At 66.7% G+C, this 15485-nt stretch overlaps 2 protein-coding genes across 5 annotated transcripts; both read right to left on the reverse strand.

Moving 5' to 3' along the window:
- Positions 1–3344: 3344 nt before the first annotated feature.
- Positions 3345–8336, reverse strand: SF3B4 (splicing factor 3b subunit 4). Of its 2 annotated transcripts, none has more exons than XM_080368146.1 (6): positions 8196–8336; positions 7430–7558; positions 6646–7188; positions 6007–6201; positions 4345–4515; positions 3345–3845 (listed from the first exon to the last, which is right to left on the reverse strand). In XM_080368146.1, exons 1-6 carry the CDS (start codon positions 8227–8229, stop codon positions 3661–3663), a joined length of 1257 nt encoding a protein of 418 aa, XP_080224272.1. In that variant the 5' UTR covers positions 8230–8336; the 3' UTR covers positions 3345–3660. The 2 variants fall into 2 exon arrangements, with proteins under 2 accessions (XP_080224272.1, XP_080224271.1); XM_080368145.1 differs by having other exon boundaries at positions 4321–4515.
- A 762-nt stretch (positions 8337–9098) lies between these two features.
- On the reverse strand, positions 9099–15483 carry MTMR11 (myotubularin related protein 11). Of its 3 annotated transcripts, XM_080368266.1 has the most exons (15): positions 14687–15483; positions 14449–14570; positions 13789–13861; positions 13558–13700; positions 13128–13414; positions 12828–12915; positions 12649–12737; positions 12430–12551; positions 12253–12316; positions 11964–12034; positions 11405–11580; positions 11036–11206; positions 10578–10802; positions 10045–10317; positions 9099–9467 (listed from the first exon to the last, which is right to left on the reverse strand). In XM_080368266.1, the coding sequence occupies exons 1-15, from the start codon at positions 14730–14732 to the stop codon at positions 9360–9362; spliced, it is 2058 nt and encodes a 685-aa protein (XP_080224392.1). In that variant the 5' UTR covers positions 14733–15483; the 3' UTR covers positions 9099–9359. The 3 variants fall into 3 exon arrangements, with proteins under 3 accessions (XP_080224392.1, XP_080224394.1, XP_080224393.1); XM_080368268.1 differs by lacking the exon at positions 10045–10317; XM_080368267.1 differs by lacking the exons at positions 13789–13861; positions 14449–14570.
- Positions 15484–15485: the final 2 nt, after the last annotated feature.

Raw genomic sequence — 15485 nt, forward strand, 5'->3', positions numbered from 1 at the left:
TGCCTGCGTTCCCCACCCTGCCAGCCCACTGCAGGGAGAAAAGGCATCTTTTTTTTTTTTTTGCTATTAAAATAGAAGTTGCCTCCTTCCTGCACACCCCCCCGCCCCGCAGAGGCTTTCCGAAGCCTTAACCGGAGCGCCAGGCTGAGGCTGCTGTGAAATGAAATCCAAAGCCGAACACCGAACGGCACCGATGGTCCTGGGGCCGGAGCCCCCGCGGAGAAAAGCATCCAGGGACCAGCGGGATGCAGGCAGGACGGGGGAGGCGGGTGATGCTCAGCCCCGCTGCGGATCCAGACGCTGGGATGAAGGAGGAGGCAGCGCAGCCCAACTTCGACGCCTCACCGCGGGCTCCGGGCTCGCTCGGAGGGTCCGACACCATCCGGGGCAGGAGAAGGGGTTTGTGTAGCTCAGCCTCCCAGCGCCGACACCTTCAGCAGGGGCTCGATCCACCTCAACGTGGCGAACAGTCCCCCCCCGTCGCAGCTTGGGGGGCAGCACGTGTCCCCCCAGCTCCAGCCCAGCTCCTAACAAGGTCACCCAGCCCCGTGGAGACCGAGACACCTCGCTCCTCGCACGCCTCCCCCCCCGCCGGATCGATGGATGGCAATTTGCCTCTCCCTTGGCGCCATTATTTCCACTCCAGGAATGCTTTTAATTGCTGTGGCGATGGCGGATTTTGCACGGGACTGTCTGACTTTGCTCACATCTTGGCACCCAAAGCTTCCGCCGCCTGCTCCCCGCGCACAGCTGCAGCACCCGAACGCCGATGCTGATGCTCCCCAAGAATCCAGCCCGGCTCCCCAGTCACCACAAATTCAAACCCTGCAGCACTCGTGCTGCTTTACGGTTTGTTCGGCTTCAGGAACACTTTTCTCTGCCACGTTGAGTCCTCCCCTACACCCATCACCTGCAACAGGGGGTCTGACACCCCCCCCCCCCCCCAAAGGGAAGGCGAGTGTGCCGAGCATCCAGGTGTAAATGCGGCAAAGCGCCGGCACCGGAGGAAGGCAAACCCCAGCCCCAGCGCTCGGGAAGATCAGCACGAACATCAGGGATGTTTTACAAGGCGCTCACCAGGCAGCTCTTAAGAAAAGCCACCTCCAGCCCAGCTGCTGTCTGCTGGGGAGCCGGCAGCCGAGCCCCTCGCAGCTTCTGGCCTCTTAACCAGCACCAATTTACTGCTCGTTTACCTGAGCCCCGTTTTCTCCTCCCGCTCCAGCTCTGCTCCTTCAAGCACCAGCTGGGAAGCCGCTTCTCGTTTTTCCTCCTAGCCCAAGTGGAAAAACGGGAGCCAAACGGTGCCACGGCTTCGCCCCGGCACTCCATCCCTCAGCCGGCACGGGGGGAGCGGGGAGCCCTGCTTCCCCACCACCCCCCTACCCCACAGCGGGACGGCTCCAGGCTGGGCACAATCCGGCACGGTCCTGGGGCGGGGGGGGGGCGGGACACGGAAACTGAAGCCGTGCGGTTGTGCCGGGCTCTGGAATGGCTCAGCCAGAGAGAGCCGAGGCCTGTGGGCGAGTTAATGAAATCAGAGAGGTTCACTGAGCACCCCGCGCCTCCAGGGCTGCCGGAAGACCCTGTGCAAGTTATATTTCCTCCTCTGGACTCCGGCGTCCCCTAAATAAACCTGCACCGCAGCTCTGCATCTGGGGTTAAGGTCAGGCTGAGTGCAGGGATACCCCCCGTTTCAGTGGGAGCAGGGGGTGCTCAGTCCGGTCAGGATCAGCCCCCCACAACCACGTTATTTTTTTAGCTATTAAAATAGAAGTTGTCTCCTTCCTGCACACCCCCCAGCCCCGCAGAGGCTCTCCAGGAGCAGTCCTGGAAACTGCTGACAGCACAGCAAGCCCCACGCCTCCTCCAGCGGTCCCCGGGACAGCAGGACGTGAGCAGGGATCTGTGTCCAAGCACGAGGATCTACATCTGCGGTAAAAGCTAAGGGCAGCCCAGGCGTTACTTTTATTACAGCCTCTGATAAAATCTAATTATAGAGCAGGTGAAGCAAGAGCTCTCCCAGTTCAACTCAGAGGCTTCAGCAGCCACTCACGTGCCAAAGGCAACAGGGGCAGAGGAGAAATGAAGCTCAGAGACCAGCTGTGCTCTTTTCCCCCCCCAACCAGGCTCCGAATTTCTCCAGCTCTCACTTACCAAACCACCCCGCCACGATGAAAGGGGAAGCACGGCACCACTCTTCCTCTCTGGCCCGCAAGGGTGAACAAGAGATGGGAGCTAAAGGTCAGGTTTAGCCCTAGGATGGTAAAACAAAACAGAAATAAACCAGCAAAGGGTAAAATCAAAGCTGAAAGCAAGGCGGCTTCTCCTCTGCCGCGCACTGAAGAGCCACAGCAGCCTTAAAGCACTGCGGTCCCCATTCCTATCCCACATAAAGCCACGCGCACACACACAAAAAAACCCCAAACAAAAAAACCCTAAAAATCCCCCCATAACAGGTGGCCAAATATCTGGAAGCACTTTGATTTTTTTCCCCCCTCCCTTTAAATCACCTGGATTTAAAGCCTCACACGCAGAAAGCCAAACCCCCCCCCCTCCCCATCTCCAGGCAGCGTTCCCATAAGCTCCGCAGAGCGCCGAGCCCCCTCCCCTCCTCACACCTTCCCAAACTGCTGGGGATGGTGTGAAACTTGCCCTCCACAGCCTCTGCTTCTGCACTTCCCCAATTGGCGGTCTTGCTGAATTCGTTAGGAGAGGCAGGACAGCGCTGGCGACTCAGCCCCAGCACGCACGGAGACCGGATCTGCTCTACTTTCCTCTCCCAGCCACCTACACCTCGATTTTACCGCCCCCCCAAAGTGGACAACATCCCCACAAGTACCGCTGTCACGCTTCCCGCAGCTGCGTGCAACACCAGAGGTCATTCTTGAAGGAGAGATGTCACTCCCGAAGGAGAAACGTCACTCCCAAAGGAGAGATGTCACTCCCAAAGGAGAGATGTCACTCCCAAAGGAGACCCTTCCCCCGCATGGCGAGGGACCCGGGAGAGCAGGCTGCACCGCCACATCGCTCCTCCAAACACCCTGCCCGTTCACGCGCGCTCGCCGGGACAGCGGCACCCCGGGACGCGATGGGTTTTACGGCTCAATCCTACCTTTTCCTCCCCCAGCTCACGCGGAGCCTGCCAGCCACCAACAAACAGCCCAGATAAAGCGAGGGACCAGCGGCATCAACCCCAATTCAGCCCCTCACCAAGGCAAAGAGCTTTCACGTGCCGAAAAGCTCCCTCGCAGGCGTCCCCACGCGAGGCGGGAGCACTCGGCAGCCCACCAGCGCCCGGGTGACAAACAGGCAGAGCCCCGTCCCCGTGGCAGAGGGACAACCCCTGCTTCTTAAAATGGTTTATTTCTAAATGGGCGAGCGCCGCTTTACATAGAAAAAAAATCCTGTTAAAAGTACCTTGGAAAAAACCTTCAAGGGAAGAGATACATGAAGGGAGGAGGGGGAAAGGAAGCGAAACGAACGCTACAGAAAGAACTGGGGGAAAAGACGGAGCGAGGGAAAGACAGGGAGGGCAGCTGCGACAGCGATGGACCCAACTGCCCCGCTGGGGCGCAGGGATGTTAGTCCAAGGGGAAAGGAAAGTTTGAGGACAGAGAGAGGAGGATCCCCAGCAGGGCGGGGGATCTGCCACTACCGTGCTCAGGGCAGGGGGCCCCTCAAGGGGCCACGCGGCGGCACCCCGGGGGGCCTCTGTGCAGGCCGGGGGGGCAGCGGGACTCTCTGGTAGCCGTACGGCGGGGGGCGAGGGGGACCGTTGTAGCCGTGAGGAGGCATCAGCGGAGGAGGGCCGCGCATCCCGTGGTGCGGCATGGGGCCTGGGTGACCTGCGGGGACAGAGCACAGCGTTAACAACCGCCGCAGGGAGAAGCGGAAACGGCCGATCCCCATCCCCCAACCCCACCCCCTTCGGTGCCAGCTTGACCGGGTGCCCACGGACTGGGCCAAGACCCTCCCTCCAGCAGCAGGTCCTGGAGAAAAGCCTCTCCTAGGACCTCACCACGGCCGGCGGACACGACAGGTCTCCTTGTTGGCAAAGCCCAGATACCCCGACGTTGAGACGGGAGGAAATCACCGGAGAGCGCGGAGCTCCACATCACGACGAACGTGAGGGAGACCCCGGGAGACCCTGGTTGAGCAGCTCGCAGCTGCCAGGGCTCGCCCCGAGCCCCCTCCCCATGGGGGAGCCTGCGCCATCGCCTCCTTCCCGGCCCCGTTCAGCCAGGCACGAGGGAGGGCGCGCGGCCGAAGCGAGCGCTGAACTCAACGGGGTGCGTACGATCGATAGAAGAGAACACATACCGCCTCCTGCAGGCACCCACTTACCCATGGGCGACCCGAAATGAGGTCCTCGGGGTGGCATACCCATGGGTGGGGGTCCAGGGTGTGGCATGCCAGGTGGGGGCCGTGGGGGAGGCTGGCCTCCGGAGCCTGGTGGTCCTGGGTGATGCTGGCCCATCCCGGGCGGCCCGTGGTGTACTTGCATGGGAGGCATTCCTGGGGGAATAACGAGTTAAGCGGTGCCCGCAGCGAGGGCAGCGCTCGGCACGGCAGCTCCGGGCACCCGCCGCCCAGGGGGGCTCCAGCTGTAAGGTTCTGTCAGGTAGAGGGGCTGCAAAGGGCTTTCTGCTACCGAACAGCGGGGGTTGAAGAGGAGAAAGCGCAAAACTCTCCGACAAGAGGCAACGGGAGCAGGCTGCAACATAGGAAATGCTGCTCAGATCTAAGCATGGGGGGGAGGGGGAGGGGGAAGATGCAGCAGCAAGTGTGGTGCAGCCCCAGGACAGGCACTCAGAGAGAAACCACCCCCCCTTGGAGAGAAACCATCACCCTTTGGAGAGAAACCATCACCCTTTGGAGAGAAACCACCCCCCCTGGAGAAGGTCCGAGCAACCCAAGTGTGAAACTTGCCCTGCTCTGAGCAGGAGCAGCCCGGATCCCTCCAAACCTGCTCTTCCCTACAATTGTCTTCTTTTATCCTTTCAAAAAAAAAAAAAAAAAAAAGCCCAAACACACCGAGATTCTTTTCTCCTGATCAGAAACTCAAGAGCCCGGCGTGGCTCCATAGGACGCGCGGCGCAGAAGCGCTCGCTCAGCCTTTCCGTCGCTCTGCGTAATTAGCTGCTCTAAAGCCCCGAAAAGCCCGACGTGTCACCGGGGCCAAGCAGCAGCCATCTGGTCACTGACACGAGCACGCAGAGCGCCCTAATCAGCCAGCGTGGCACAGCGCCTCAGCGCAGGGGGCATTTTCAAGCAGGATTAAACAAAACAAAACTAATTCCATTGCAAATTTCGCTTCGAGTTTTTGCATTTGAAACCAGAGGGTAGATGTATGCATCGCTCGCTCCCCAGTACTACAGGGCTAAAAATGGAAGGAAATCAAAGAAACATTTTGTTCTCGTGTCTCGAATTAGCTCCTGCCTGGCAGAGCTGCAGACTGCGCTAAGACGGTTCACACTTCACGTATTAATTTGCACCAGAGAAAAACGACGAAGGCTTGGGGGTCTCGTTAACGTCCTCCCCGCCAGAACAGCACCCGAGACCTCAAAAGGCCGCGCCACGACGGCCCCTGCATCCCGCACCCTCGCAGCTGGAGGGAACCGATGGCTCGACCCAGCTGGACAGCCCTTCCTAAATTACCAAAGCGCTTCACAAATCCCGCTGGGCCCTGCTCCAGGTTATTTTTTTAACACATTTTAGAACATCCAGGAGAGCAACCCAGAAACCAGGCGCAGCGCCGTGACGTACTTGCTCCTACGCACACCCTCCTTTTCCCTCACCAGGTTGCCCTGTGCTGCAGAGAGCAACATCTCGGGGAAAGATGTTGCGTTTGGTCCCCTGCAGCGGACGGCAACGATTTTCTCCCCATTTTACAGAAGGAGAACCTCCAGGAACTAAAAAGAGGGGGCCATTTACCCAAGCCCACCCCCCAGAAGAGGAAGGAAGACAAGCTACATTTCCTGAGCCCGATACCTGTCCGACGCTTACCTGGATGGTGCATCCCGCCCGGAGGGAAGGGGTGCGGGTGAGGTGGGTGTCCCCCACTGGGTGCAGCCCCGGAGGGGGGGCCAGGGGCACCCGCACCGGGTGGCATGGGTGGGGGTGGCATGGCTGGAGGCATGCCGGGAGGCATCGCTCCTGGGGGTGGCACCGGCGGGGGGAACGATCCTGGGGGCGGGAGGCCTGGAAAGACAGACAGTGAGTATCTTGTTAAGTATAAAAAAACCAACCAAAAGCAAAACAAACAAAAAAAAAAAAAAAACACCCCACCAGGCAATTGGGAAGGTGGTGGCAGCACAAACAGCCACAGGAACCATAACAAACCAGTAGATAAAACCAGGACCCCATGGTCCTTCCACTCAGCCCTGGGACAGCACAGGCCGAGCTGCTGTGGGAGGGGAGAGGACCAAATCCTGCCAGCTTGTGATCCCACAGCTCCACCGAGGGTTTTGCACTGACTGGCACCAAAGAGCACCCGCACGGCACAGCACCGCGGTCCTGAGCCTCCCCAGGCGACAAGGAGTCACCCTACACAAGGCACGGCAGAATGCAGCCGGCGCTGGACAGGCACAGCCACCTCCTGTCAACCAACGCGGCACAGAGGCGGGTGCGCCACGATTCACCCACCTGGAGGGGTGACACCGGGTCCCAGGGAGGTGACAACTGGCGTGGGGACAGACGGAGGAGGAGGAGCGTCGGCAAAGAGCTGATGGGGCCGATCTGCCTGCGAAAGCGGGTTCTGGGCTGCCAGGAGACGCTCGGCGGCCGAGCCGTGCCGCTCGCCTTTGGAATCTTTTTTGAAGGCGTAGGAAACGGTGATGGGCCTGTTGCAGAGGTACTGTCCGTTCATGGCCTCGATGGCAGCGTCCGAGGCGTCGAAGCTGGCGAAGTTGATGAAGGCGTAACCCTTCGAGTTGCCCGTGTCGGGGTCTCGCATGATCTTGGGCGTCTGCAGGATAACCCCGAAGGCGCTGAAGGTGTCGTACAACAGCTTCTCATCGATTTCAGGGTCCAGGTTGCCGATGAAGATGTTGGCCCCCACATCCAGGTTTTTGTTGTGGGCCGAGGCTTTGTTCACTCGGATCGGCTTCCCGTACAACTTGATCATGTTCATGATCTTAATGGCATAATCCGCGTCCTCCTCGCTGAGGAACTCCACAAACCCATAACCTGCAACAAGTCCCCAGGCAGAGCTTTGGGAGAGGGCAGACCCACGGCCTCCCGCGGCTCATCCAGCCCCGCTCGATTTAAAACCAGAGAGCGCAAGGTTCCCCGGCGGGGAAGGAAGATGATCCAGCCTGGGGATCCTCCACCCTCGCCCCCCCTCCCGCAGCAATCCCTCCCTGACCGTCCCCAGCTGAAATATTTCATTCAGCGCGTGGCTCTGGAGAAAGAACAGCCGATATCTCACCTTGGTGCTGGCCCGTGACGCGATCCTTGGGCATGTGGGTGTTGACCACCGGTCCCGCCTGGAGAAAGAGCTCCCACAGCAGCGGCTCGCTGACCTTCTCGTCCAGCCCCCCAACATACACCGTGGCATCTGGAGCGGGGGAAAGAGAAGCCCGCTCAGACCCACGAGCCCGGGCAGCTGGAAGGCTCGGCCGCGTGAGAACTTGAGGGCTCAGTGCTGAAATCCCTCAGCCAAAGGCAGAGACCCCCCTTCAACTTTTAACCAGATCCCCCATAATTAAGCCCTCGACCAGGGAGGCCCCCATGCCCCCCCCCCCCCATTCCAGCTCCTGGGTGCCCAGGGCACCACAGCATCCCAACTGATCCCACTCACACACATCTCTGGGGGGGCAGGTGTTTTCTGTAGCCCCCTTAGCCTCCGGGTGACCCCCACAGAGCACCCCATACCTCCAGAGAGCCCCCCCCCCCCTCAGTCCCTAAACAACTCCAGGAAGCCTGGGCACCCCCATCCCCAGAGCTCTGCTGTGTCCCTGGGGAGCCCAGCCCCCCCAAGTTGTGCCCCACATCCCCAGACATCCCAGCCCCCCCATCCCCAGTGCCCCCCGAGCCCCAGGGAGCCCTGAGCCCCCCAGAGAGCCCCGAGCCCCCCAGTTCCCCCCCTCCGTCCCTAGGGAGCCCTGAGTCACCCCAAGGAGCCCCGAGCCCCCCAGTGCCCTCCCCGCCCAGGGAGCCCCGGGCCCCCCCGGTTCCTCCCCAGGGCCGCTCACCCTGGTTCCGCTCGGAGATGGGCCCCGCCGCCATCTTGCCCCGCCGCCCGCTCCCGCCCGCGCGGCGCCGCCGTCACGCAACGTCGTGCGTCGTGACGTCACCGCCGCGTGACCCGGGGGGCGGAAGGGGCGGGGGCGGCTGGGCGCGGGGGCGGCGCGGCGGCCATCTTGAGTGCGGGCGGTGCCGCCCTTCTGTCGCGATATCCCCTGCCGTGACAGGCGGCGGTATCCCCCTCAAGGCCAGGAGCGCTGCCCCAGTGCCGAGGGGTCCCCGAGCTGGGAGATCCCAGTGCCGGGCGGGATCCCAGTGCCGGGCGGGATCCCAGTGCCGAGGGATCCCGGCGTGGGGGTATCGATGTGCTGGGAGATCCCGGTGCCGGGGGAATCCCGGTGCCAAAGGATCCCTGTACTGGGAAATCCCAGTGCCGAGGGATCTCAGTGCCAGGAGATCTCAGTGCTGGGGGGGGATCCCACAGCTGAGGGGATCCCGGTGCTGGGGGAGTCCCAGCGCCAGGGGATCCCAGTGCCAGAATACAGTGTTGGGAGGATCCCAGAGCTGAGGGGATCCCGGTGCCAGGAGATCTCGGTGCTGGGGGATCCCAATGCCAGGAGGTCCCAGTGCCAGGGGATCTCATCACCAGGGCACCTCTGTGCCTGCAGCCCCCCCCTCACCCCATGTGCCAGGATCCCCCCCCATGGCCCCCCCACTGCCCCCCCGGCCCCCCATGGACCCCCCATGGACCCCCCACTGCCTCCCAGGGCCCCCCCAGGGCCCCCAGCCCCGCCACGGACCCCTCCCCACAGCCCCCCGCACGGGACGGGAGCCCCCCGCAGCGCCCCGGGGGCCGCATCCTGCTCGCCCGGGCTGGACGGGGCCGCAGCCCCAGCGCCCCGCAGCCTGTCCAGAGGTAGCAAAAGGATTTAATGGAAAAAAACCAAGAAACCGCCGTGTCCGGTGAGAGTGGGGGGCGCCTGGGGGGGGACGACCCCCCGCCCTCCGGGACCCCCCCGCTTCCTCCAGCACCCTCGAACCCCCCAGAGCAGGGGGGCGGTGGGGGGGACGACCCCTCCAGGGCACTGGTGTGGGGCGCTTTGGGGGTCCCTGAAAGAGCCCTGCCGAGCAGCCGTGTCCCCCCGGGGTGCGGAGGTCCTGCCGCAGGGTCCTCACAGCGGGGGGGTGCGGGGTCCCTGCGCCTGCCAGGTGCGCAGCCGGTCCTGCAGCAGCCTCAGCTCCTCGGCCAGCGCCGCTGGAGACGGGGCGAAGCGCCCGCGCTGTGGGGACATTTGGGTGGGGGGACAGGGGTCAGGATGGAGAGACACGGGGTGGGATCAAGGGACATGGGGGACAGGATGGAGGAACAGAGGGGTTGGGTGGAGGGACACGGGTCAGGATGCAGGGACACGGGGTGGGATGGAGGGACACGGGGTGGGATGGAGGGACACGGGGTGGGATGGTGGGACGTGGACCAGGATGGAGGGACACGGGGTGGGATGGAGGGACACGGGGTGGGATGGTGGGACGTGGACCAGGATGGAGGGACACGGGGTGGGATGGAGGGACACGGGGTGGGATGGTGGGACGTGGACCAGGATGCAGGGACACGGGTCGGGATGCAGGGACACGGGGTGGGATGGTGGGACGTGGACCAGGATGGCGCGATACAGGGTGGGACGGAGGGACACGGGTAGGACAGACACAGAGGTCAGGACTCCACGCAGGGACCACCCTCAACCCCCCCCGAAGCGCAGGCCGGGCAGGACCCCCCCTCCCCAGCCCCGCCGTGCCTGAGCTTCCCCTCGCGCCACCGGGCAGAGCCCAGCAGGGACCCCCGCGCCCCCCCGGCGTTACCTGCGCCTCGGGCAGCCCCCGCAGGTAGCAGCGACGCCAGAGCCGCACCGAGGGTCCCGCGGCGCAGGGCAGCAGCAGCCCCGGGGGGGGCGCGGGGGGCCAGGTGCCCCCCAGGCTGCCCCCCCGGTCGCCCAGGCTCTCCAGGGAGGTGGCCCAGCGCGACAGGCGAGGGGGGGGGCGGCCGCTCCGCCAGGGAAGGGCTTGGGGTGACAGGGTCCCCTTGGCCAGCGCCCACACGGTGCCGGCCCCCAGACCCGGCCAGGAGTCGGTGGGCTGGGAAATGGGGTGAGGGGTGGGGGGGAAACGGGGATTAGGGGAAAAAACGGGTGGAAAGCAGCGGGGAGGGAAAACGGGGGGGGGGGAACCCCGCAGTTAGGGATGGGGCAACTTTGGGGGGGGGCATGGGGCAGGAAAGGATGTATCACAGAGAGCCCCCCAGATTGAACAGGAGGGGGGTCTCGTGCGACACCCCTCAGAGGCTGGGGTCCCTCCCCGGCAGCGCAGCCCCCCCACCCAGCCAAGCCCCGACTCACCCCGCCTGGGCTCCGGGGGTCTCCAGCGTCGGGGGGTCCCACGGCGCTGGTAGCACCCGCCGGGTTCCAGAATCGGGCCCGCTGCTGCCGGCTGTAGCGCAGCCCCCAGTCCCAGACGGTGGGCAGCCCCCCGGCACCGCTGCCCCCCCGGCCCCCCCGCCTCGCCCCCACCGGGGGGTCCCGCCAGCCGTTCACCGGCGTGTAGGTCTGGCTGCAGGGCCGGTGCTGCGGGGGGGGGCGAGGAAGGGGTGAAACGTGGGGAGGGGGTGAAACGGGGGGGGGAGAAGGGTGAAAGGGGGGGAAAGGGGGGAACTCTCAGCCCCCCGCCGGGGATGCGGACGGACGCCGGGGCACGGCAGGCTGTTCATCGCTTTCCCCAAGGTCTCGCCCCCCTGGGACCCTGCGGCGTGGCCCCCCCCGGTGTCCCGTCCCCCCCCCGGTGTCCCCCCCCAGCTCACCGGGCTGCCGCGGCCGCGCTGCCGCTGGCAGGTGAAGAGGAAGGTGCTGAAGTAGGGGGCGAAGCTGCTGTCGTGCAGGGCCAGCAGGAAGGTCTCGGTGAAGCCGAACGCGGCCGGGAACTGCCGCACCAGCTGCCACGTGCAGTCCAGGAACAGCAGGAAAACGGGGGCCTGGGGGGGGGACACCCACGTGCCTGTCACCCACCGCGATGGGGAGGGGGTGATGGGGGCCTGGGGGGGGGACACACCCATGTATCTGTCACCCACCGCGATGGGGAGGGGGTGGCGGGGCCGGGGGGGGGACACCCACCCACGTGCCTGTCGCCCACCACGATGGGGAGGGGGTGGGGGGGCGCGGGGGGCTCTGACCTCCTGCCGGGGGGTGTCGCGGCGCAGCAGCCCCAGGCGGTGGGGGAAGGGGTGCCCGGCGGCCACCCACTCCCGCTGCACCAGGCTCTGGAAGCCGGGAAGGGTGCGGGAGTGGGGGTCCCCCAGCAGCTGCACCAGCGAGGACAGCAGGCAGTTCAGGTCCCGGTCCGACGGCTCTGGGGGGGGGGCAAAGCGGTGGGGGGGGGTCCCCCGTGTGCCACAGCCCCCCGACCCCATCCCGGTGCCCCCCAAGCCCATCCCGGTGCCCCCCTCCGGTGCTACCTAACCCAGTGCCCCCATTCCCATCCCAGTGATACCTGATCCCATCCCGGTGCTCCCGACCCCATCCCAGTGCCCCCTGATCCCATCCCGGTGCCCCTGATCCCATCCCGGTGACCCCCTAACCCATCCCGGTGACCCCCAGTCCCATCCCAGTGCCCCCTGATCCCATCCCGGTGCCCCCCAAGCCCATCCCGGTGCCCCCCGACCCCATCCCAGTGCCCCCCAGTCCCATCCCGGTGCCCCCCAGTCCCATCCCGGTGCCCCCCTCCGGTGCTACCTTGCAGGAGGACCGAGCAGCGTCTCCCCGCCAGCAGCGACGCCACCTCCACGGCTTTTCTCAAGCAAGTGCTGGGGGGGGGCAAAAGGGGGGTCAGGGCACCCCGAGACACCACGGCCGCCTGCCCGGGGGTCTGCAGCCCACCCTGGGGTGTCACACACCCACGGCAATGCCCCCGTCACCCTGCACCCACCGCTGGGAGGACCCTCTGCCACGGGGAGGGCTGTTTTTAGGGTGAGGTTCGCCCCCCCCCCCAAAAAAAAAGCTGCCCCCCCTCCCACCCGCTCACCGCACGTGGTCCAGCCAGCGCGTCCCCTCCAGCGCCGACAGCCACTTCTCCTCCGCCGCAGCACCTGCCTCGCCCCGGCAAAGGAGGGGGGGGTCAGCAGAGGAGAAGGAGCCCCGTGGTGGGGTGGGGGGGTCCCCACCGGATCCACCCTCCCCCCCAGCCCCCAGCCCCACTCACCGGGCAGGCAGAGCGCCCGCAGCTTGAGGTGGGCGAGCTGGATGTCGGCCAGGGTGGGCAGCTCGGCGGTGTCGGCCAGCACGCAGGGCCCCCGGCCCCCCAGCAGCAGAGCCTCCAGGCACCTGCCGCGGGGACAGGGACCCCCGGTGGGTCAGGGTGGGGGGTGGCACCCCTAGACCCGCCCCCCCCCCCCCCCCCAGGACCCCTGGCAGGACTCACCTCATGTCCTCGCCGCTCGGCTCCGAGGCCGCGTGGAAGCCGGCGGCTCTCAGCAGGTCACTGCCGCCCGGGTGGTGCCAGCACAGGCGCTGCGGGTGAGGGGGGGGGGGGACACCCCCCGTGTCACCCCCCAGCCCCTTGCTGCTCCCTCCCCCCCAGCACCCCCCCAAGGCACTCACAGGCACCCGGTGCTCCTCGAAGTGGGCGAAGGTCCGCTTGAGGTCGTGGTCCAGGAGCCCACTGGGCACCCACAGGTACCGGGGGAGGCTGCGGGGGGGGGCGGGGGGGGGAATGGGGCAGCGCCCCCCACGCCCCCCAAATCCTGGGGTGCCATTTCACAGGGTGTTCTCCCCCCAGCCATGGGGCAGACGGGATGATTCTCCCCACACTCCTTCACTGCCGCCCCTGGAGGGGGAGGGTCTCACCATGCCCCCCCCCAGCAGCAGGGGGGGGCCTGGGGGGGTCCCCGTACCCCGTACCTGGGGGCCATGTCAAAGCGCTCGTTGACGGCGCTGACCCTCCAGCCCGCGGCACCCAGGCGCTTCAGCTCCTTCTCCCAGTCGCGCAGGCTCTCGAAGAGCAGCGTGGCAGCCGAGCCTTCCTCCTCCTCCTCATCCTCCTCCTCATCCTCCTCCTCCTCATTCTCATCCTCCTCCTCCTCCAGCCGGCCTTCATCTTCGGTGGGGCAGGAGCAGCCACCACGTCCCTCATCGTCACCCCCCAGCCACGCCGCCGCCTCCCGCGCCTGGGCGATGGCGTTGGCCACCTGCAAGGAGAATCCAGGTGCCAGGATGGGGAACGAGCCCCCCGACCCCCGCACCAAGGCCGTGGGGCACCCCAGATGGAGGGTCCACAACCTCTCCAGCCCCCCCTAGACTGCCAGCACCCCCCCCCCAGGCCCCAGCTCACCCGAAATGCCTGCGGAGCCAACCCGTTTTCCTGGAAGTAGAAGCGGAGCAGGCGGAAATCCCGGCAGAAGATGGCCAGTTCCTCAGGGATGAACTTGAGGGTGGAGGTGGCCGTCAGCACCTTGGGCTTGGCAAAGCTGCTGGCTGCGGTGGGTGAGGGGGGGGGGCGGCTGTCAGTGCCCCCCAAGCCCGGCCCAACTCGTCCTACAGGGCTGGGGGCTGCCGCTGTCACCTGCCACCAGCTCGCGGATGCAGGGCAGCGCCACGTCGTACTCGCTGGGGAGGAAGGCTCGGGCACCGGGGGGCTGTGGGGGGCAGGGGGTCACCCCGGGAAGGGCAGGGGGCTGGATCCGGGACCCCGCTGCCTCTGCCCCGGTGCTGGGCCCCACGGCTGCCCCTTGTCCCCTGGTGTCCTACGGCGAGGGGGTGGCGAGGGGGTCCCCAGGGAGCGCGGCGGGTCTGCGGCCGAAGGCTGAGGGTGGGGCTGGGATGGTGCTGGGATGGGGCCAGGATGAGGTCAGGGATGCAGTGGGATGGGGTCAGGGATGGGGTCAGGGATGGGGCTGGAATGGCGCTGGGATAGGGCCCGGGATGGGGCCAGGATGGTGCTGGGATGGGCCCGGGATGGGGTCAGGGATGGGGTCAGGGATGGGGCTGGAACTGGGATGGGGCTGGGATGGTGCTGGAATGGGGCCGGGATGGGGCCAGGATGAGGTCAGGGATGCAGTGGGATGGGGTCAGGGATGGGGTTGGAATGGCACTGGGATGGTGCTGGGATGGGGCCGGGATGGGGTCAGGGATGCAGCGGGATGGGGCTGGGGCCGGGGCCGGTACTCAGGGGCCGGTGCCGGGATGGGGCCGGTGCTCGGGCCGGTGCCGGCGGCGGGCGCACCCGGGCGGGCAGGAAGGCCAGGCGGCGGTTGGTGCACAGCAGCGTCCCGGGGCCGGGGCCGGGGCCGTCGGTGTCCGCGCTGCGGGGCCGGGCCCCCGCCGCCTCCTCCAGCACCAGCTCCCCTGCGGGAGCGCCGCGGGTCGGGGCCGAGCGCACCGGGACCGGCCCGGCCCAGCCCCCGGCCCCAGCCCGGCCCCAGCCCCATCCCAGCCCCAGCCCGGGCCCGGCCCGGCCCTACCTGGGAGGCCGGGGAAGGCCGGGCGGCGGCGGCGGCGGCGGCTCATGGCGGAGGGACCTTGGCCGGGCGGGACCGGCCGGAGCAGCCGGGGAGCCCCGAGCGCCACCGCCCGGCACCGGCACCGGCACCGGCTCCTGCTCCTGCTCCCGGTCCTGCTCCCGGTCCTGCTCCCGGTCCCGCTCCTGCTCCCGGTCCTGCTCCCGGTCCTGCTCCCGCTCCTGCTCCCGGTCCTGCTCCCGGTCCTGCTCCCGGTCCCGCTCCTGCTCCCGGTCCCGGTCCTGCTCCCGGTCCCGCTCCTGCTCCCGGTCCCGCTCCTGCTCCCGCTCCTGCTCCCGGTCCCGCTCCTGCTCCCGGTCCCGCTCCTGCTCCCAGCTCGGGCTCCCAGCGGGGCGGAGCAGCGGCAGCGGGAGGGACGCACTGCCCGCACCCCTCCCGCACCTGCCCGCACCTGCCGGGACCCCCGGACCCTGCCCGCACCCCACCCCCACCCCCTCCCGCCCCGGACCCTGCCCGCAGCCCCCCGCACCTGCCCGCACCCCCGGGACCATGGGGAGCCCCAGGGCACGGCCCGGAGCCCGCTGCGGGATGGGTGCGCAGCTCCCAGCACCCCGAGGGGGCGCACGGTGCGGGATGGGTGCGCAGCTCCCAGCACCCCACAGCGGAGAAAAACCCCCAATAATTGGGTGCAGGAGGGGACGGAGAGCGGGATCCCCGCAGGGACTTGGGACAGGAGGGGCTGGGACCCCCCGAGCCCGCTGGGGCCGAAGCGGAGGAACGAGGCACAGCCGCTGCCCAGGAC

Source organism: Falco punctatus, assembly GCF_963210335.1.
Source record: "Falco punctatus genome assembly, chromosome: 18".
Taxonomy (NCBI): Eukaryota; Metazoa; Chordata; class Aves; order Falconiformes; family Falconidae; genus Falco; species Falco punctatus.